This window comes from Elephantulus edwardii, unplaced genomic scaffold (assembly GCF_000299155.1).
Source record: "Elephantulus edwardii isolate Elephantulus edwardi_28Jun2011 unplaced genomic scaffold, EleEdw1.0 scaffold00267, whole genome shotgun sequence".
NCBI classification, from domain to species: domain Eukaryota; kingdom Metazoa; phylum Chordata; class Mammalia; order Macroscelidea; family Macroscelididae; genus Elephantulus; species Elephantulus edwardii.
Genome location: NW_006400017.1, coordinates 675023 through 697373, shown reverse-complemented (window position 1 = coordinate 697373; position 22351 = coordinate 675023). Strand labels below are relative to the sequence as shown.

Here is a 22351-nt window from a genome sequence, read left to right as displayed (position 1 = left end):
TTTTAATAGGATAATGAGGCAATCATTGGCCAGTTTCTGCTTTACACGTAGGTTCTTTGAAAGGAAATTTTGAGAAATACATGTTTTTCTGAATATCAAAGTGCAAACATTTCTGTGAGATTACCTGATAAACTCTGTTTTTTCCTGCAGAAAGCCCTGGAGATTTAACACAGAGCCCAGAAATGGATAAACTCAAGTCAGTAGCAAAATGTTATGCTTATGTAGAAACGTCCTCCAACCCTGGAGATATTGACAAGATGACAAATGGAGAAACGTCATCCTACTGGCAGTCAGATGGCAGTGCCCGCTCACACTGGATTCGGTGGGTGACATCAGATCTCCAGTGAAAGTCCAAAAATGACCTGCTTTCTTTCTCTTGCCCTTTAAGCGCATTATTATTACTTTACGTTTTGGAGGGTTTTCTACTTCATTAAAACCAGGGGTGTTCCCCCTACCCCATGCTTCTTATGGTGAGCAGCTACCTGTGAATATGTATGCCTTAAGTAAAATGAATTGTGCTAACCTGGCTCATAAATTCAGAAACACAAATAATTAATTTCTTTGTTATTTTAAAGGACAAATTATATTAGGTTCTTTTCAGCTCCTAGTGACTCTGTGTATCAGACTCCATGTAACTGCCCATTAAGGTTTTCTTGGTTGTAATGCCACCACTCACTTGTCTGCTTGCTGTACTGTGTGGCTTATGTGTTGCTGTGATACTGGAAGCTATGCCTCTGGTATTTCAATACCAGCAGGGTCACCCAAGGTGGATGGGTTTTAAGCAGCGCTTCTAGACTAAGGTACAGAAGCATCCACATCTGAACTAGCAGGTCTTCGAAAACTCCGTGGTCTATGGAAGAGCATTATTGGATATAATGCCAGAAGATGAGTCCCTCAGGTTGGAAGACACTCAGAATGTGACTGGGGAAGACTTACCTCTTCAGAATAGACAAGAAGGCAACGTTGTTACTTGGATCTACAGTGAACACCCATGGTAGCAGCAATTAAGAAATCAAAAGATGTATTGCCTTGGGGAAGTCTGTCAAGAACCTCTCCAAAGTACTAAAGAGCAAGGTGTCAATTTAAAGACTAAGATGTGAGTGACCTAAGTCGTGGTCTTTTCATGTGCTTCCTATGTATCTCAAAGTTGTCATGAATACACATGACAGAAGAAAGAATTGTTGCCTTTGAATTTAGTATTGGAGAAGCCTATTGAATATCTCACAGACTGCTAAAAGGACAAACAATGTGGTTAGAAAGAAGGGTGTTCCTTAGAGGCAAGAATGATGAAACTAGTTCTCAATTATTCTGGGCCTCTTTTGAGAAGGAACCAATCCTTGGAGAGATACATTATACTAGAAAGAGTGGAAGGACAGTGAAAGAGTGAAAGACTCTCACTGAGATGGATTAACACGGTGACAGCCACATGGACTTGAACATAACAGAGACCATGAGGATGGGACAGAAGAGACCGAGGCTCAGGTCTGCTATCATGGGGTTGCTTCAAGTCATGCTTAACTTGATGGCACCTACCCGCAACAAGGCTGTGATCTTTATGGAAGCTGATTGCCAAGTTTTTTCTTCAGAAGCTCAGGGTGGATCTGAACATCAAGCCTTCTGGTTAGTGCCCAAGTGCTTAGTTGTAGCACCAGGTTTTCTTAAAGGAGGTCACCATTGACTAATATTTTACAGTGCTAGATGACACAACCTGCTTGCTGAAAATGAAGAGGACCTGAAGCACCTGCTACAGAGGGTCAAGGACTGCAGCCTCCAATATGGATTGAGGCTCAATGTCAAGAAGACAAAGATTCTCATTACTGGACCAATTGGCAGCATCAGGATGGATAATGAAGAGATTGAGATTGTTCATAGCTTTAGTTTGCTTGGCTCCACAGTCAACAGTCTTGGCACTAGGAGCTAGGAAAGTAAAAGGCTCATTGCCATGGGAAAGTCTGCTGTTAGGGACCTCTCCAAAGTACTGAAGAGCAATGTCTCTCTGGAGACTAAGGTACATCTGATACTGGCCATGGTCTTCGCAGTCACTTGTTATGCATCAGAGAGTTGGACAATGACCAAGGAGCATAGAAGGAGAATTGATGCCTTTGAGCTGTGGTGCTGGAGAAGAGTATTGAGAATACCCTGGACTGCTAGGAAAACAAACAGATTCGTCCTGGAAAGGCTTAAACCGGGTGGCTCCTTGGAGGCAAGGATTCTGAGGCTTCATCTAACGTACTTTGGACATGTTGTGAGGAGAGACAGGTCCTTGGAGAAGGACATCATGCTTGGGAGGGTGGAGGGACAGCGCAGGAGGGGAAGGCCCTCTGTGAGGTGGATTGATTCAGTGACTTGGGTAATCGGGATGGGAGTGTCAGAGAGAGTGCAATTGGCACAGGACAGAGCAGAGTTTAGGGCTGTTGTACATAGGGTCACTATGAGTCGCAAGCGACTCGACAGCACATAACAGTGCAACAAGTTCATATCTTTTTCTGTAACTTGTCTGTAAAGAGTCAAGTGCTTTTTAAAATAACAAGTATCATTTTACTTTTGAAAACTATTCAAAATGGGCGATCCTGGAGAACATTATGCTAAGTGAAATATCTCAGTCACAAAAGGACAAATACTTCATAGTGTTGCTGTTGTAAAACAGGACTGACATGGGGATTAGGGGGAGACTGAGAAAGATGGGATAAATCATGAAGACTGCATTGCAACAGATGAGAGAGAGAACTGTTTAAAAGGGATATATGATTAGGTATTGTTGTCATGACAGAAGTCCGGAACGGAGGCTGCATAGTGCAGTGGACTTGGGGGGAGGGATTGTATAACAATGAAAGAATTTTACTTTTCAAAGAGAAGAGCAAACTGTGGGGGGCAGGTTGGGCAGGGAGAAAAGTACAACCATGAATGAATGGAAATCCAAAGTCTCTGTAAACTTTCATTAAAATGAATAATAATAATAAAAAAACTGTATATACTTTCCAGAAATCTATATGAACCTGAATTGACCAATATGGAAAAAGTAATGGGGTGATCATAAATCCTGTCATAAAGTTAATGAAAATAAATGGTGCTTTTCAGAAATTCTAAAGCTACTATCTAAAATTTTTACCTGTTGAAATAAAAATAATTGCCTTGTTTCACTTTGGAATATATATTTTGAATCTTAGCTACCTATTCAATTTACAGATGAGAAAATACAGTATTTTTAATTCTCATAATAGATATGGATACAGTTTAGAATTTGATTCTTTAGTAAAAGAATTATGGTAGAATGTTTATATTGTGCTTTCTCCTCTTTAGTGGATTAAAAGGGAATATAATATTAATTTTGAACTGACACTTGTTTTAAGGACTTTGAAGGGTCAAAGTGACTTTAAGATTAATAGTATTTTAAGCTCAGTGCTTAGGCTAATGAACTTCTGGGAATATCAGATATACAGAGTCGTTGAGATGAGACTTATGGACCCAGCCAGTTCATGACCTGTGTAAACATTTCTAATTTTGGCTCTTTGTTTTCCAGTTTGAAAATGAAACCAGATGTTGTGCTCAGGCACCTGTCCATTGCTGTGGCAGCCACAGACCAGAGCTACATGCCACAGCAGGTGACAGTAGCTGTAGGGAGGAATACTTTTGATCTTCAAGAAGTTCGAGATGTGCACATCCCCAGCAACATTACCGGCTATGTGACCCTGCTGGAAAATGCCAACATCAGTCAGCTCTGTAAGGCAACCAGAATGCATCTTGCCTTTCTAATAAGGGAAAGGGAAGAAATGGAGGAAATGTTTGAGTAATCTTGTAGCAATTGTTTTATATCAGGCCTTGTCCTAGCAGAACTTCAGAAGTGGAAAAGCTAAGTTTTCTTTAAACTTTGATTTACTTCAAATGATTTACATGAAAGTAATTTTTATGTCATCTTTTTAGTGTCTTTAAAAACTATTTTTAAAATATCTCAGTCACAAAAGGACAAATATTGCTTAGGGCCACTGTAGTAAAACGGGACCAACATCAGAATTGAGGGAAGACAGAAAAGAAAAGGAGGGGAGGAGTGATATATATTGCATTGAAACAGATGAGGGAGAGAACTGTTTAAAAGGGATATATGTATGAATGGGTATTCTTGTCATTACAGGAGTCCACAGTGAAGGCTGCATAGTAGAGTGGACTTGGAGGGGAGAGATTGCATAACAATGAAAGAGTTTTTCTTTTTCTTTTCAAGGAGAAGAGTGAATTGGGGGATAGGGGGTGGGTAGGGAGAAAAGTTCAACGTGAATGACTGGAAACCATAAGTCTGTAAACTTTCGTTAAAATTAATTTTTTTAAAAAATTCACAATAGTGATAAATTTTAAAATTGCTTTATCATTGGAACGTGAATCAAAAAACTACGCGATTTCTATGACCAAGGATTGCCACTGTGATCATGTGGTATGGATATTTCCAGACCCTGTGTCATGTGTATTTGTGTGTGTACGTGTGTGCAGGTCCCTGGGTGGAGTACACAGTTTGCACTCAGCCATTAACCTAAAAGTTGGGGTTCAGTCCCACCCAACAGCACTTTGGGAGGAAGGACTTTGGGATTTGCTTCCATAAGATTATAGCCAAAAAGCCCCCAATGGAGCAGTTCTGCTCTGAAGTTGGGCTTACTGTGAATCAGAATCAACGCCATGGCAGCATGTTTGGTTTCTGGGGTTTTTTGGTATGTGTATGTATGTGTTTACATGTACAAACACTTTTCCCCCCTAAGAATTATATATATATATATATATATATACTTACTTATACACTTATGTATTTATATATGTACATACATATGTATCTTGTGTTTAGAATGTATCTATACCTATACATCTCTTGTAAAAATGAAAAAAATTATGAAAATCTGTATGTATTCTTTCAGAATCTTTTTTTAAGAATATGTTGTCATGTCATATATTCATGCAGACCTTTAGTGTTCTAAGAGTAAGCTTTAATTTTAACCAGTCCCTATTGTTGGAAATTTAAATTGGGGTGTTTTTTTCCAGTTTTATACTATTATAACCTTGCTTCACACACGCGATTTTGGAAATAATCACAACTCTGTGATTTCTTTCCAGGCTTATTTCATTCAGGAAGCCGGAATGCTTCATGTTTTGTCTCATTTCTTCTAAATGCTTTCCTGGGCCAAACGGAAGTATTCTTTCTTTTGCTCAAAGGAACTGAGGCCTAGGGAGGTAGAGTCTGTGTGTCTCACCCCTAGGCAAACAAATAGTTCAGCTTGCGGAGTAGAAGCTTCCTGTCTTGCACTGTGGTGGTCTTTTCTCTGAGTTGTGTCTTTTTAAACTTCTCCCCTCCTCCTCACCCCAAATAAGAAATTGTGACATCTTTGAAAACTGAGTCATTCCTAAGTCATCTATTTGGAATTGATTATTAAAAAAGAATTTCACAACTACTTAGGATCCAGCTACTTTGAACCCTAGGAAAAATTCTCAAAATGTTTTTACCATGTGTTTAGTCAGGATTTTATTTATTTATTTTTTAATGCTCTTCATGTTAATTTTCAAGACCCAAACTTTTTATATTGCTCTTAATACTTTAGCAATTGGTCGATGATTTTGGGATAAGTTTACCATACGGTAATTCCATTGCACATTATTATTTATTTCTAACAACAAAGTATGTCTTCAGAATTTTCTTTTCAAAATGTAAACTTCTATTTTGCTTTTAGTTTGGGGCCTAGCATTTGCTGAACTCCAGTAGTTAATCCAATACTGATTTGTTGTTTGTGCTTGATAGATGTCCAGATCAACATAAAACGGTGTCTTAGTGATGGATGCGATACTAGAATTCATGGTCTGAGGGCTGTTGGCTATCAGAGAGTCAAGAAGTCTGGAGTCTCGGTCTCTGATGCTTCTGCAATCTGGTACTGGTCTCTGCTGACATCTCTGGTGACGGCCTCCATAGAGACAAACCCCGCCTTTGTCCAGACTGTGCTGCAGAACACTCAGTAAGTCACGCTTGCTCTTTTCAAACCCTGTCATGGTGCACTCACTTCCAGAGTGCTTTTGGGAAGGTCACTGAACAGCCCTCTAACATGATCTTGTCAAAAGCTCACCCCTGGGAGCCATGTCAGATCTTGCTTGTATCTTTTTAGGTCCATGCTCATGCTTGCTTTGATGGTCTGACCTCACAAACTTTGCTTTTTTTATTTTTAATTTTTTACTGGACTTTCTAGTTTAAGTTTACAGAGCACATTAATTTGCTATTCAGAAGCAAAATCAGTGAAGCTCCTATCTTATTTATTGAGAGATTGATTTACCTCAAGGAAATGGTTCACAGGTTTGAAGAATGGTGAATACAAAACCTATGGGTCAGATGTCAGCAGAGAGATGTCTGTGGAGGCTGACAAGTCCAAGAGCCTAAGATCAGCAAATAGGCCACTTACTCAAGTCTAGAGGTGATAAGCCAGATGCAGAATTGAGTAGAAAGCATTATAGCTAGCTTTTCCAGTGAGTCTTTCCAGTCTACACTCCTGAGATTTACCCTCCATTAAATCAGGATTGATCATACCATTATACAACTGCCTCTAATCCTGCCTTATTAACAACATAGCAATTAGGATTTATAGAATTCTTAGTAAGTCTTCAAGTCAGTTCCAGCTCTTAACAACCCTGTAAATAATGGGTTGTTTACCTATTATCAACAGATTGTTGCCTTGACCAGTCCTGTGCCGTCCTCACAATCTCCACTGTATTCAAGTCCATTGGTACAGTCACTGTTTCAGTCCATATTGCTGAAAGTCTGTTTTTTTCCAAGCATATCCTTTTCTAAGGAGTGGCCTCTCCTGACAACATGCCCAAAGTAGATGAGACAGAGTTTCCCATCCTAGCCTCAAAGGAGCATTCTGGTTGTACTTCCTCCAAGACAGATTTATTTGTTCTTTTGGCAGTCCCTGGTTATCTTCAGGACTCTTAACCAGTGTCACAGTTCAAAGGCATCAATTTTTGGTCTTCTTTATTCATTGTTCAATTTTCACATCCACGCTGTTTTCTTCTTTTATTTTATACTGGCTTATTTACACAGTTCGTATATGTTGTTTTTCACACTGGATCTTTCAGATTTCCTTCACCTGCCCATCTACCCATCAAATTGTGTGGCCCCATGATTTTTTTTTTCTATATTTTATTAATTTTCATAAACATTTACAGAGATTTTGGGTTTCCATTCATTCATTGTTGCACTATTCTCCCTACCCTCCTCCCAGTTTGTTCTTGTCCAAATGCCACAGTGCTTGTCAAAGCCAGTTCTGATTAATCTTCTTTGTCGGTGCGTCCTTTGCCATTCCCTATCACTCCTCCCTGAGAGAGACTTCACCCTGAGTCATAAGGAAAAGGGGATGGCGTATTCTCTTAGCTACTTCCTGCTGAAGAGGGACGCTGTGGGTTTCAGGGTGAAGATCTTCTCTCACTACTCTAAAGGGCCCCTTTGGCAGTAGGAAACACATAGACTATTATGGAGATTGATTTTGGAATTTAGATGCAATCTTATTGATTGTGCTTGGCCGTACATGTTCATATCCTTGAAGATGTATCATGGGGGTGTTGCAACCTAGAAGACACAAATTTGACTAACAAGTTATAAGTACATGAGTCCAGAAATTATGGAAAAGTAAAAGAAAAGATTCTTTCATTGTTTTACAAACCCTCCCCCAGGTCCCCTCCACCATGTAGCCCTCGCTCTAGTCTCCTGTGATGACAGAAATACCTAGTTATATATCTCTTTTAAACAGTTTTCTCCCTCCTCTGTTTCAGTGCAGTATACATTATTGAACCCATCTTACTCAGTCTCTCCCCAACCCCAAGGACAGTCCCATTCTACAACAGTGGCATCATGTAATATTTGTCCTTTTGTGACTGGGATATTTCACTCAGCATAATGTTCTCCAGAGTCAACCATTTTGAATAATATTGCATGAGTTCCTTGTTTTTTAATGCAGCATAGTATTCCATTGTGCGAATATACCACAGCTTCTCTAGCCATTCGTTTGTTGATGGGCACTTAGGTTGTTTCCAACTCCTTGCTATTGTGAACAAAGCTGCAATAAACATGGATGTGCATGTGGCCCTATGATTAACCCCCCCACCTTAGTTTTTAAACTGACATCTTTGCTCTTTAACTCTTTAAAAAGGTCCTTCACCCTTCACAGTGGATTTTCCCAGTGCAGCACATCTTTTGATATCCTTACTGCTGCTTTCATAGGCATTGATTGTAAGTCCAACTAAAATTCAATCCTTGACAACACCAATCTTTTCTCCGTTTGTGATGATGTTATTGTTGTTGTGTACTGTTGAGTTGGAACTGGCCCACAGCCAACCCTCTAACAGGTTTTCAGAGGCAGTAATCACACAGGAGGAGATTGTACATCCTTCTCCCATTTAGCAGCTGGTAGATTTGAGCCACATGTCTTCGGGTTGTCAGCACAGTTCCTCTTTACTAAGTCACCAGAGCTAATTAAATTCTAAGAAGCTTGATTAAATTGGTGCCCAGTATTAACCATCACATTCACATTGGTTGAATTCCAATGTGCCAGCACACTCCTCATTTACACGTTGAATTCTAATTTCCTTTTTCTGAATGTTCTACCCTTCCTGCCTTTTCCTCTTTGCTTCTGATTTAATGTCTTTTTTAATTCATGTTGTATAATTGATTGTTCTCAAAAGCACGCTTGTTTTGGGTAATGGTGTTTCTTTTAAGGCCTGTTTCTTGATCAAAAGTTGTCTCCAGGAATGGCTTTAGTTTTAGTTCAGAAGAATGTTTTAGAGCCACTGTCTCTGTCTGGTGTGTTTTGTAAATCTGCTTATTTTTTTTCTTCTGTGTTTTTCTCCTGTTTTGCGAGGGACTCTGCTGTGAGCCCAGGCAGAGCAGTTGGTAGTGGTAGCTAGACACCATCTAGTTCTTTTGATCTCAGAGCCATGTAGACTGTGGTTCATGTAGACCACCTTTGGAGGAATTACTTCCTCAAGTCTTTGGTTTTCTTCAGCCACCTTTGTTCCAGACATTAAGAGGCTAGTAGTTATATGGCTACTCACAAGCTTCTTCTAGAGCAGTCTGTGGTCTTTCGCTTTGATGCATTGGAACTTTATCCCATGATGTGTTTGGTTATGTCTTAGAAGTTCTGTAACTGTTCTAGAGCACTCTGTTGTCTGTATTGCTGTAGATGCAACACCTATGGTTATGTGTACAGAAATACCCACAGCTAAGCCGCCACCTGCAAGTGGGTGTTCTTTTCCCTGTCTCACCTCTCTTCAATATCTCACTTTTCTTTTGAGTTAGAATCAACTCATAGCTGACCTTCCAAAGGGTTTTCAAGGGCTGTAAATCCCATGAGAGGAGATTGCCCATCAATCTGATGGATAACATACTTACTTAGCTGTGTGTCGATTTGTAAATGATTTTTTAAAAAAAAATTTATTAATTTTAATGAACATTTACAGAGATTTGGGATTTTCATTCATTCATTGTTGCACTTTTTTCTTTAACCCCCTCCCCCAGTTCGCTCTTCTCTTTGAAAAGCAAAAGATAAACTTTTTTGTTAGTATACAGTCCCCCCCAACCCTGCCTCCGTAAATGATTATTTTTAAACACTGTTGCAGGATTTTCTGTTACAGTAATTCCAGTAAAATCCAACCAACCAAAACCCCCAAACTCGCTGCTGTCAAGTCAATTCTGAACTCACAGCACCCCTCCGTCAGGTTTCCTAAGCTGTAAATATTAATGAGAGAAGACTGCCCAGCAGTATCCTAAGGAAAAGCTAGTGGAATTGAACTGCCAAAAGCAGGCACAGCCTTTTTGTTAGCAGTGCAGCAGGCTACAGACTAGGCCACCAGAGCCCTTTTCTTCTTGCTTCGGAACAGTGTCTTCCTTTGTTTTGATCGTGTTGTGCTGACTTCTTCCAAATTAGATGTTGCCTCTCTGCTCACCATTATTAACACGTTTTCTATCTAGATGGTAATTTCTTCTCTCATCTCTGGTAACCACCAAAGAATAGGTTTTTTTCTGTATGTGGAAACTTCCTTAGGTTTTTTTGGGTGGTGGTGTTTTTTTAATTTTGATCTCATACATTAGTGTCTATTTGTGATTACTTTATTCAACATGGTGTCTTCTAGATACTTGTCTAGATTCATGTCTTGAGATCTTTGAGGTTTCATATTATTCCTTATTATTGCATGTTGTTGTTTTTAAGTGCCATCGAGTCGCAGGTGACTCATAGCGACCCTATGAAGGAGAGTCCTCAACGCTTATTATTATTATTGTTGTTGTTATTATTATTATTTATGTGTATACCATACTTTCTTATTGATGGTCTCTTAGGTTGCTTCTGACTTTTTGTTCCTATATGAACGTGGGTATGCATATGTCTGTTTTTGTTACAGCTCTTAATTATTTAGAGTATAACAACAACAACATATACCTAGTAGTGAAATTGCTGAATTGTATGGTATTTTGCTTTTTAAGGAAATACTATATACCACAGTGATCATACCATTTTACATTCCCATCAACAATGGACAAGAGTTCCAGCCTCCGTACAACCTCTCCAACATTTATTACTTTCTGGGGACTTTTTTAATTGTTGAGACTGAGATGGTATTATCTTGCAGTTTTTATTTATATCTTTAATGGCTAATGATTGTGAGCATTTCATCATGTGTTTTAGCCCCCTGAATGTCTTCTGTGATAACATGTCTGTTGATATTCTTTGCTCATTTTTCAATTGGATAAATTGTCTTCTTATTGCTGTATTAAAGCTGGCTCCAATCTAAGTCAAATATTTTTTCATTTTCACAATTATTGCCTTTACTTATCTTTATGAATCTGACCTTTGAACATTTGCTAGTGAACATCTGAGATGATAATAACATCAGCAAATTGCATGCTGAAACATGGCCGCAAGTGTAATTCGTTTTAACTCAAAGATGTCCTCAGTCAGAGGCTACTTGAACTATAAAGTTTTGTCATATTTTACTGTTTTGATATATATACTTCAGTGACATTCATTAACCATTTGGTGCTGTCATCACCATTATTTCCAAAATTTTTCATTACTTCAGACAGAAACTCTTACCTGTCTGAGATGCTCTAGTGACTTATTGGTAAGGAGTTGTACTGTCAACACAAAGGTACACAGTTCAAATCCACCAGCTGCTCTGCAGAAGAAAGATAGACAATCTCCTTCCTTGCATTGTACTGCCTCTGAAAACCTGCTGGAGGTCACCCTTGGTTTGGTTCTGACTCAGTGGTATACAACAACAAATACCCATTCACTGCTTCTTTAGCCCCTAGAAACCACTAATTTCTATTTGTATGTATTTACTTTTTTTAGCTATATGTCTGGGATCATACAATATTTTGCCTTTTTGTATTTGACTTACTTAGCATATTTTCAAGGTTTATCCTTAGCATATTTTCAAGGTTTATCCATTTCATGACGTGTCAGAACTTCATTTCAGTTTCTGATTGAATAATAGTGTATAATATGTATGTATCATAGTTTTTTTATCCATTCATCTTTTCACGGACACTTTTGTTTTACTTTTTGGTTATCGTGGAAAATTGCTTCAGTAACATTGGTGTATGGTGTCAGTTCTCAAATGCTGCGCTTATGTATGTTGGAGTGAAATTAGTGGGTCATATCTTACTCGATTATTGCTTTTGAGTGGGAACTGACTCATAGCTGATCCTCTAGTAGGTTTCTAGAGCCTCTAAGTCAGTGGGGAGGATATTGCCCATCTTTCTCCTATTGAACTGCTGTAGATTTGAACTGCAGAGAAGGGCTTCCTTTGGATTAGCAGTGCAGCCCCACATGGACTGTACCACTACGGCACCCTACTGGGCTGTCTTGAAATCCTGCACTTAGCTTTTGGGTAAACTTCAGACATTTTTCTTGAAGGGGCTGTACCATTTTTTCATTGCCACTAGCAGTGTATGAGGCTTTCAGTTTTCCACATTTTTTCCAGTGCTTGTTATTTTTGTGTTTTGGGTGTTGGGGTTTTTTTTATAACGCCCACACTAGTGAATTTGAAATGGTAAACAAATTTATTTTTAAATATAAAACACTTTTTAGTTTTTTTTTTTTTTACAACCATTAGGGCAGAAAAGACCCAGTAGTAACATTCAAGGGAAACAGTGAGCTTCGATAGTAATGTGGTATTAGTATTACGTGTAGTTCAAGAACAAGTAATAAACTCTTATTATTATAGGTTATTAAAGTTTCAAACAAAATGAGAATGCTCATATCTTGATCTCTAATGTCTTTAAATATTTGTTAGATTTGTTAGTACTATTAAGTAAAAATTTTCTGTAAATAACAGTATTAGCAGTGCTTTTAGAGGGATAGCATATGTTCCTACTCCTTTCTTCCTTCTCACTTTCAAAAATTATTTTAAAACAATTTCAAATTTAGTGGAGCTCTGGTGGCCTAATGGCAAGACGCTGCAGTGCAATCCCAGAGTTACGCGGTTCGAGTCCACCAGATGCTCTGCTGGAGGAGGAGGGACAGTCTCTTCCTGTACCAGTCAGATCTGACTTGATGGTACATATACACACACACACAATATTAAAAAAAAAAATTCAAATTTAGAGGAACTTTGTTAGTGTAATACAAAAAATTTATTTCTTTCAGATCTGTTTTAGAGTAATTTGCTAAGTTAGTAGTGTCTGTCATCCCTAACAACTTTCATATGTATTTTCTACTAGTAAGAACACCAAATACTAGTAAGGGTAAAAGATTAGAACTCTCATACACTGCTAGTGGGAATGTGAAGTGGTACAACCACTGTAGAAAGCAGTCTGTTATTTCCTTACAAAGTTGAAAATAGAACTACCATTTGATCCAGCTATTCCACTACTAGGTATATACACTGAAGAAATGAGAGAGTTGGAGTGTGAACAGATATATTCACACACATGTTTATTGCAGCATTATTCACAATAGCAAAGAGTTGGGAGCAACCCAAGTGCTCATCAGTGAATGAATGGATAGAGAAACTATGGCACATTCACACAAAGGAGTATTATTCAACATTAAAAAACAATGAAGAATTTGTGAACTATTACACAACATAGATGAATCTAGAGGATATTGTGCTGAGTGGAATGCATGAGTCACAAAAGGACAAATATTGTACAAGATCATTTTTTAAAAAGCTAAAGAACGATTTACACACAGAATCATACTAGAAGAGTCGTTACCGGGAAAGAGAAGAGTAGAAAATTAATAGATAATGAACACTTCAGTATAGACTGAGGGGACAGTCAGACACTGTATTGTAATTAATGTTTTGAAACATGATGTGCATGAAGGATTGAAAAAAAACGCTGTGCCAAAACAGCTATGAGACATCATCTCACCCAGTAAGAATAGCAAAATTTAACAGAACAGCAAACAACAAATGCTGCGAGGTTGCAAGAAAATAGTTGGTGGCAGTGTAAAATGGTGTAACCATTATGGAAGGCAGTATGGCGCTTTCTCAAAAAGTTGGAAATAAACATTTTTTTAAAAAAGTTGGAAACAGAAATACCATTTGACCCAGAAATTCCACTACTGGGAATATACGCTAAAGAAACCATAACCACCACCCAAGCAGATACATGCACACCCATGTTTATTGCTGCTTTGTTCACAATAGCAAAGAGTTGGAAACAACTGAAGTGCCCATCAACAAATGAATGGATAGAGAAGCTGTGATATATTTACACAATGGAATACTATGCTGCATTGAAAAACAAAACTAATGAAATAACTTTGCAAAATGGGTGACCCTGGAGGACATTATGCTGAGTGAAATATCTTAGTCACAAAGAGACAAATACTGCATAGATCCACTGTTATAGAACAGGACTGATATGGGGCTTGGGGGAAAACTTTGAAAAGGGGGGATAAAGAATGTACACAGCATTGAAACAGACGAGGGAGAGAACTGTACAAAAGGAATATTTGATTAGGTATTATTGACATGACAAGAGTCCAGAATAAGAGTTGCATAGTAAAGTGGGGGTGGGGGGAGGAAACGCCTGTATAACAATGAATGAATGAAAATCCAGGTTTTTATAAACTTTTATTAAAACTGAAAAAAGGGGGGGGGGGACACTGCTTTGGAAAATTTCACTCAAATCACAATTCCAAAAACCCAGGAAATTAATATGTACATGCATGCTACAATCTAATTCTCAGACTCCATTCAAGCTTAGTTCTATCAATGTTCTTTATAGAAAAAGATCTAGTTCAGAATTTTTTTTCTTCAGAATCATGTTTTACATTTTATTGTCATGTCTTTTTCATTTCCTTCACTTCAGCATGAATCATCACTCTTTTTCTTTCATGATCTTGATACCTTTGAATGCTACTGATCAGTTATTTTGAAGAGCACCCCTCAATTTTGGCTTGTGTGATGTTTCATCCTGATTAAATTTTTTATCTTCATGAGGAATATTATAGATGTGGGGCTGTATTGAATTGTATCTTCTTAGGTAACACCCAACTTCAGGTTGCTGCTGCTGTTAGGTGCTTTTACTCAACTCCTAACAACCCTGTGTATAGCAGATGGAAACTGCCTGATCCTGTACCAGACTCTAAGTCTCCACTGTGCTTTTAAACACACTGTTGCATTAACTGTGTCAGTCTATTTCATTGAGGAGCTTAGACTTTGCTAGCCCACCACATTCCAAGCATAATACCCATTTCCTGTCCTTAAAGTATGTGAGACAAAAATCTCATTATCTTTTCTTCTAAGGAGCATTCTGGCTGCACTTTGCCCAAGACAGATTTGTTTATTCTTTTGGCAGAACTCTTTGCCTGTTCCTAGTGATTGTCAGTGAACTTTGATCACTTGATTAAAGTGGTGTTTGCCACACTTCTCAACTGTAAATTTTTTTTTTTACTTTGTGATTAATATATCTTAGGGCTATACTTTGAGACTATAACAATGTCCTGTTTTTCATCAAACTTTTTATTTATGGCAGTGTGCATTCATAGATTCCTGTTGGTCAGTGGGAATTCCTTGAATTCCTCCTGGCTGAGAAATCCTTGACATGTGCTCCTCAGTTTTGATCCACTTGCTTAGTGCAACAAGATTTGCTTGACTTACCTTGACCATTCATTCCATCTGCCATTTCTCCAAGGAACACTGTTTCCTTTTATAGTGGAGAATGCTCTTTAGAAGCCAGACTAGCTCCCTCCAAGCCCTTTAAGTGGACATAACTCAGCAATATGTATATATGTACATGAATAATGCATGTGTGCATGTATTAATATAGCACTTATATTCTTTTTCTCTGCCTGCAGTGTTGAAAACTAGACATTTATTCTGATCCTTGTAATTCTAATCCAGCACTAACGTGTTCATTCTCGTTTTCTACCTTTACATATTTATAACTCTCTTTTCTGATAATGAAAAACTGGCCTTTAAGCACCCTTAGTATGTTCACTTATTTGAAATGAGAAATAATTGGTCAGTCCTCCATATGTAATAAATTCCATTGCCCCTACTTCTGCTTGAGTCCCCTCCTGGTTCCATTCTTTGGTGTCTTTCTGGAGAATTATGCACGCAGGTTTGTAACAAATGCCTGATTCCGGAGAGTTGAGTAAACTTACAAAGAAATATGAAAATCTTGGAAGAAAAAGAAGAGAGACCCTATTAAACTAAGGACTGTGGCTTCTTTGGTAGGGGTGGAGAATGCTAGCTTATATTATATAATTTTATAAATTCAAAATAAGAAGTAAAAGGGATTACTCAAAACATACTCTTTTTAAAAAAATTCATTTACATGAAATTTAACAAAAAAGTTTTTATTTTTATATTGATTTGCTTACACACTTCATATACATTGTGTTTCACACTATTCTTCATTCACCTTGTGTCAAAACATCCTTGTAATGATTTCCTTTTGCCTATTATGATTCCTAAGTTTTGGTTCTGATTGATTGTTTTCTGCTTCTAGGAAGGCCCTTCAGCACATGCCTCCACTTTCCCTCTCACCAGGATCTACAGATTTCTCAACTTTTCTGTCTCCCAATGTCCTGGAAGAAGTGGACAGCTTTCTCGTAAGGATAACTAGGTAAAATCAAGGTTGATAAATTAACTTTTTCATGGAATGTAGGATATAATATGCTTTTAAAAATACTTTAGATGTTTAAATATCATAGCTGAAAATGGTTCCTTTTTTAGCAGCGTCAAGAGAATATAAAGTACTAATTCACGCATATAAACTCCACTATCTAGATAGATCTCCTGGCCTCAGGCTTTGCCGGTGGGAAGGGTAGTGGTGGTAGTGATGTTGCTGATCAACTAGAACAGATGTCGCAAATGTAAAGCCCTCTGGTGTCCTCATTATCTCTGGCCCATGGTCCTTACCCAGAGCCTTTTTACCTTCCCTCACGCACAGATCTGACAAGCCTCACCATTCAACTGGGTGAGAAGCCGCCTGAGAGCTTGATCAAAAGTGTGGGTCACTAAATGTAGAGACATGGGCCTCCGCTGATGAAGCCAGAGACTTTACTCTGTTGAAAAGCAAACCAGTCTCTGAGCTATCCACACAGTTTCAGAACTTTCAGTGTAATATGTTTTGTGAAAAAGAGCAATGTGATAGAGTAAGTAGATGAAAAAGACATTTTTAGTGCTAGAGAAAAGAGATCTTCAACTCTGTAGTTAAGCCAACTTACTTCCTAAAGTGTCTTTAATAGTAGAGGCTTGTTGCAGCCCTTGTTTAATTTGAGCTCATTTGAAATCCACTTAACAAAATTTAGTTTGTTTAAATTGAAAATTGATACTATTAGAATTACTTCATATTTATACACTAAGGTTGTTTTGGAAGCAGGAGTGGCATCCACTTCCTAAGCAACATGCTTCTGGAAACTATGAACTTTGATAAATGTTGATCGTTATAGACAGGTTTTAGGCCTTTTGTTCATAGGATCACGATGAGTCATGCTCAACTTGAAGGCAGTCAACAACAACAAGGTTGTAGAGTGATGAATTTGTTTCCCTGGTCCTCTGGGTTGATTTCCTTTTTCCTTAGATTGTCTTAATGGCTATGGAAACATCTTTTATAAACCTAGGATACATAACGGCAGGCTTATTTTAATTACAGTGATCAGTTACAAAGGGTTTCAGTTACCTGGATTTTCGGCACATTCCTAATAAGTAAAAGTGCTTTGCTGTTCATTTATAGCTGCTGTTCTACTCCAGAGGTGGAACTAACTCTTCTGGCCTTTGCACTTGCAAGAGGAAGTATTGCTAAGGTGATGAACTCTCTCTGTACCATCACAGACCATCTGGACACACAGTATGATGCCTCATCCCTCATCTCATCCATGGCGTCTGTTCGGCAGAACCTGCTCCTTAAATATGGTAAATGACCTATGTTGGTGGAGGGCCAGTAGTGGACACATCAGAAAACTGTTTTCAGCATTTGACCTTTTGGTACCTTCTTGTTCTTTTTGATAGTTTGTGGACTGGGTTGTGTAGTTTTACCATTATTTCCTACTTTAATATATATCCTCCATGTCTCAGATACTAATTGGAGCAGGTGAGCAGAAGGGAATGCTGGTTCATTTATGACAACTTCAGCAGAAGAGAACCCCTGGGTGTTCCTTAACTTGTGGTCCCCAGATTGACTGGCCTAATAATTTTGCTTTGGTAGCCACTTGCTTATAGCCATATTTGATATAATGCATGCATGTCTTACTGTATACACCAAGAGGGTTGCAAAGATGGAGTCCCTGTCAGGAGGAGAGAGGGAACTAGCCAAGATGTGATGCAGAGGGATCTTTTCTTTCAAATATACCCTTGTACACTCCCATTATCACTGGTAGAAGTACATATAACATGCTAACCACTGTTTTCCCCTCCTGGGACCCAGCATCAGTCCATCTCACCGCTTTTCTGCTGATCCGGAGGGCCCCTCATCCTTCCCTCCATGGCAGGTCATGGGTCTACTCTCATATGACTACAGTTGCCGTTCCGGCTGCTAGTGAAAAATCTCTATACAAAATACACTACTGCATCCTATTCTTTTTGATAAATAGAGGCACTTCTGTGATATTTCTGTTATATATTTGTACCTTTGTCTTTATTATGACTTAATGGTTATTTTATGTCTTATTTTTGAGGTCACAAAATTGTTGACTTAGATTATTTTAAGGACTCAGGGAAGGGGGAATATATCTGATAAGATTTAGAAAAAGTGTGACAGATATTTTACTTATAGTGAACCATTACATACATTTGGAAGGGCCTTATTTTGTGTAGGAACCCTCTTGTCACAGTGGCTCACAGTTAAGTATTCAGCTGCTGACCAGGAAGTTGGCTGTTTGAACCCGCTGGCTGTTCCGTGAATGAAAGTGTGGCAGTCTGCTTCTGTTAAGATCTACAGCCTTGGAAACCCTCACTGAGTTGGAATGGGCTCATGGCAATGAGTTTTCCAGTTCATTTCATTTTGGTGCTTGATTTTGTTTTAGGGAGAATATGGGTTGGCATGACTAGCTGTAGGAACAGTTACCATCTAGAGGCTAAAGTATTTTCTAAAAAATTTTCAATTCAAATAATTGGTTTATATGGGCAGTGGGAACTGGAAAGGAGATAAATACATTGAATATTATTGATAATATTATCATGGATTGGTCTATGAATTAATGAGTATTCATTGTTGTTGATTGCTGTCAATTCAAGCACGACTCATTGCGACCCTATGAACAAAAGGCCTGAAGCCTTTCTCTAATTATCGTCCTTAATCAAAGTTCATAGTCTCCAGAAGCATGTTTGTTGTTTAGGAAGTGGGTGCCACTCCTGCTTCCAAGAGTGTACATTAGCTAGTTTTTTTAATGAGAAAAATGTTTAGATTTACCATAGAAAATATTGATTTTTATAATTCTTTAAACTTGCAAAATATACCTGGAGATGTTTTTAAAAAAGAAAACAAAAATAGTATTTATATATTTAAATGGCAGTGTCATTTTTCTTGATTTCCAAGGCAATATTTTAGGACACTTTCCCTGTCTCACAATATATTTACAGTACTAATCTATATATATCTATCTTGTAACAATCTATGTTTTTGAACAGTAGTTGCTCTAGAGACCCCTCCTCAGAACCACACAGGGATGTAAGAGACTTTCCTTTTCTGGATGGGGCGAGAGGATGGTGTTGACGTTTGTCTAATATGACTTGTCATGTTAGATGCAGGATGAGTGACCACAGGCCCTCTACTTCCACTACCATGGCTGCAGGGTTTCCTTTTCTGTGTAGCACTAGCTTTAAGCTCTCTCTTCTTATTGGTCAGGTAAACCTCTCCAGCTGACTCTTCAGGCCTGTGATGTCAAAGGAAAAGAAGATAAGTCGGGACCTGAAAACCTCCTTGTTGAGCCGTGCACAAGGGATGGTGAGTTGTAAATCCCTCTGTGATTGCGTGGAAAGGCTGGGTCATGCTCAGCAGGCAGTTGTGTGGGATTCTGTGTGGTCTTAGCCGTGCTGAGTGTGTCACATTGCCCCGCAGTCAGCAGTTGACTCCTGAGCAGCCCTGGGCTCCTTGACCATGGTAGTGTAGCGTTCTCAGTGCCAAAGACCTGTGTAGCACTAGTGCTAGACAGCTGTTCATTTTTAAAGCAAACCCTCTTTGAATAGAAAGAGTTACTCTCTATGATCTGTTGTTTTGGTTTTGGGTTTTTTTTACCTGGTTTGTTTGGTTTTTATTTAAATCAAAGTTTACAGAGACTTTGGATTTCCTGTGATCTATTTTTAAGTTCATCTTGTCTCTTTATTGTGTTTTCTTAAACTATTAAACTCAGTGGCTCAGGCCTATACTGCTGAAAATGTATTTTATGAAGGATCTTTCCAGACATAGCTCGACCTTTGATGTTTGTGGTGTCTAGAAGGAAGCCTGACTCATTCTCTAGTGTCAGTACAGCATTTCCTGAGATGCGCTTAGTGGCCTTCAACTTCATCCCCTAGGCTCTTCCTCATTCATAAGGATATTTCTCAGTCTCTACATTCATCTTGTTGGCTGGATAATTAGTCTCCTGCCTGTATCCCTTTCCTACTCACGGCACTGTTTTGAAAGAAGGCGTGATGGTGCAGCAGGATAAGAGTTTGCCTGCAAATGAAAGCGTTGGCAGTTTGGACCTCTCAGCCCCCTGTGGCACAAAGTCATGGCAATCACTTCTGTAAAGATTGACAGCCTTTGAAGTTCCGTGAGCTGGTTCTCCCCTGTCCTGTAGGGTTGACGTGAGTCTAAATCAACTCAACCACAACAGGTTTGGGCTTTTTCCTTTGAAGACTGAAATGCAGTAAAGCAGCTAGATGGCACCAGCAGGTATCAGGTGTTGAAAGGAGACTGCCTTGACCTCCCTCACAGCACTAAAGGCTCCCTCCTTCTCTTAGTTGCTTCTTCTCTGTCCTGTTCCCTATATTCTTTTTCCCCAAGACCTCTGGGAAGAGGTACTTTCTGACATTTTCACTTAGTCTTCTTAGTGGTTTTGTTCAAAATATGGTTTGATCACCCTGAGCACTTCCACCCGCTCCCCTGCAGAGGAGTGTCCTTCTGCCTCGTGCCTGTCCTCCGAAGGGAGAGGGAGGCTTGGAGGAGAGGCAGAAGCTCTTTTCCTTCTCCTCTCTCCTCATCCAAGAAAGACCAGGCTGCTGAAGATCTGCTTTTCCCCTTTACTGCCTGACAAACTAAATTTCCAACCCCCCTCAGGGACATGTAAGGCAGAATCTTTCAATACAAATGTATCGTAAGTGGAGAGAGAGAGTGTGTGTGAGCGCGCGTCGTCAAATTGGTCTGACTGGTACAGGAGGAGATTACCCCTCCTTCTCCAGAAGAGCATCTAGTGGATTCGAACCATGTACTTCTGGGATTGCAGTGCACCTTCTTGCCTCTAGGCCACCAGAGCTCCCCTGTATGTGGATTTTTAACAGTGCACAGAGTAAAAAAGTTTTTATGCCTGGTCTGACTTAAACTCTTGTTACTCCATCAGTCCCTGGGTGACAACTAGCCTTAAAGTTGGCAGTCCAAACCCACTTGCCCAGCAGCACCAGGAAAAAAGGCCCGTCAGTCTTTCCCATAAGGATTAGAAACCGCTTTGAAGAAGCACAGTCGTACTCTGGAATATGGGGTCACCATGAGTCAGAATCAATGCACTGGCAGAAAATCACTTTAGATGTTTTTAACTCTCTCTATGCTGTTTACCCACCTACTTTTCTTGTAAATCTAGTTCTTGTGGTTTGTGGATTTTTTTGCTTATTTCTTTGTTTTTGTCATTTTTCTGAGAAGCACACACAGGAGATTGGTGGTTGTGGAGGGGATGCTCTGTCACTCTTCCTCATTCCCTTCACAGCCATCCTTGTAATTTGCTTCACTGCAGAAAATGAGTCTTAAGAGAGGTCACAGGAAGAACGTCATATTTGTCACACCTTTGAGTCTGAGGATTTTTTTTTCTCTTCTTCCTACAGAGGTCAGACTTCTTTTCACTGGTCTACTTCAGGCTCCCCAACTCTAAGGAATTGCCTGTTCTGGACAGGTGTCGCTGGAGCACAGAAGGTGTCCAGCCTGGAGGCATAAGCATTCCTGTAGCTGCTTTACTTCAGCTACTGTTTTTAAAAGAGTACTAGGTGCTGTAAATAAGAATCTAAGTGACAAATTTCTTCAGTCTATTAAATCTGCAGTTGTTTTCTTTTTCTTATAATTTTAAAGAATCTAACAGTGAGCTGGAGAGGATAGTTTTACAACAATCCTTATTTTAAAATATCACAAACATGGCAGCTAATTTCTTACACAAAAAAATGAAGCAGAAGAGTTTTGGGCTTTAAAAAATCAAAAGCAAACCAAAAATCCCTCCTTGTTTGTGTACTTGTTGACAGTGTTATTTAATAAAAGTCTATCCAATTTTGTTGACTTAAATTATTGCTTCAGCTAATTTGAGGCTAATTTGAATTGCTAACTAACCAGTTAACTTCTAGGAAGTATTTCAGCTTTTATAGTAGATTGGGGGAAAGTGCTAATTCAGTAATTGGGAAATGCTGTTGTTCTGTGTGAATTTCTGGCTATATGATTTCTTAAAATCATCTAAGAATTACTGTTTGATAAAACTAGATTATATAATAGATTCCCTGTGTGAATTAGTAAAAATTCCCTTAGATTTAATTTTCTTGGTTTTGGTGACAGATTAAGCATGATAACCTTTTTTTTGTACCTCAGTTGAGCTCACTTTTTTTTTTTTTTAAGTGTCAAACATTCTTTATTTGTTATCATACACAAACCACACTAAACTGCTTTTTGTTATTCAAAAGGCAACATTTTAGATACAGGGAATTATTTCCATTA

At 38.7% G+C, this 22351-nt stretch overlaps 1 protein-coding gene across 1 annotated transcript in view; it reads left to right on the top strand.

Annotated features, from left to right (window-relative positions):
* The window catches only part of ZZEF1 (zinc finger, ZZ-type with EF-hand domain 1), a 135385-nt gene that overhangs the window by 33552 nt on the left and 79482 nt on the right, over positions 1 to 22351 (top strand). Inside the window, exons 4-9 of the mRNA XM_006899757.1 lie at positions 151 to 322; positions 3521 to 3720; positions 5771 to 5981; positions 15974 to 16090; positions 17204 to 17382; positions 19313 to 19411. Of these exons, the coding sequence (XP_006899819.1) occupies positions 151 to 322; positions 3521 to 3720; positions 5771 to 5981; positions 15974 to 16090; positions 17204 to 17382; positions 19313 to 19411 (978 nt within the window). The remainder of the gene's footprint in view (positions 1 to 150; positions 323 to 3520; positions 3721 to 5770; positions 5982 to 15973; positions 16091 to 17203; positions 17383 to 19312; positions 19412 to 22351) is intronic.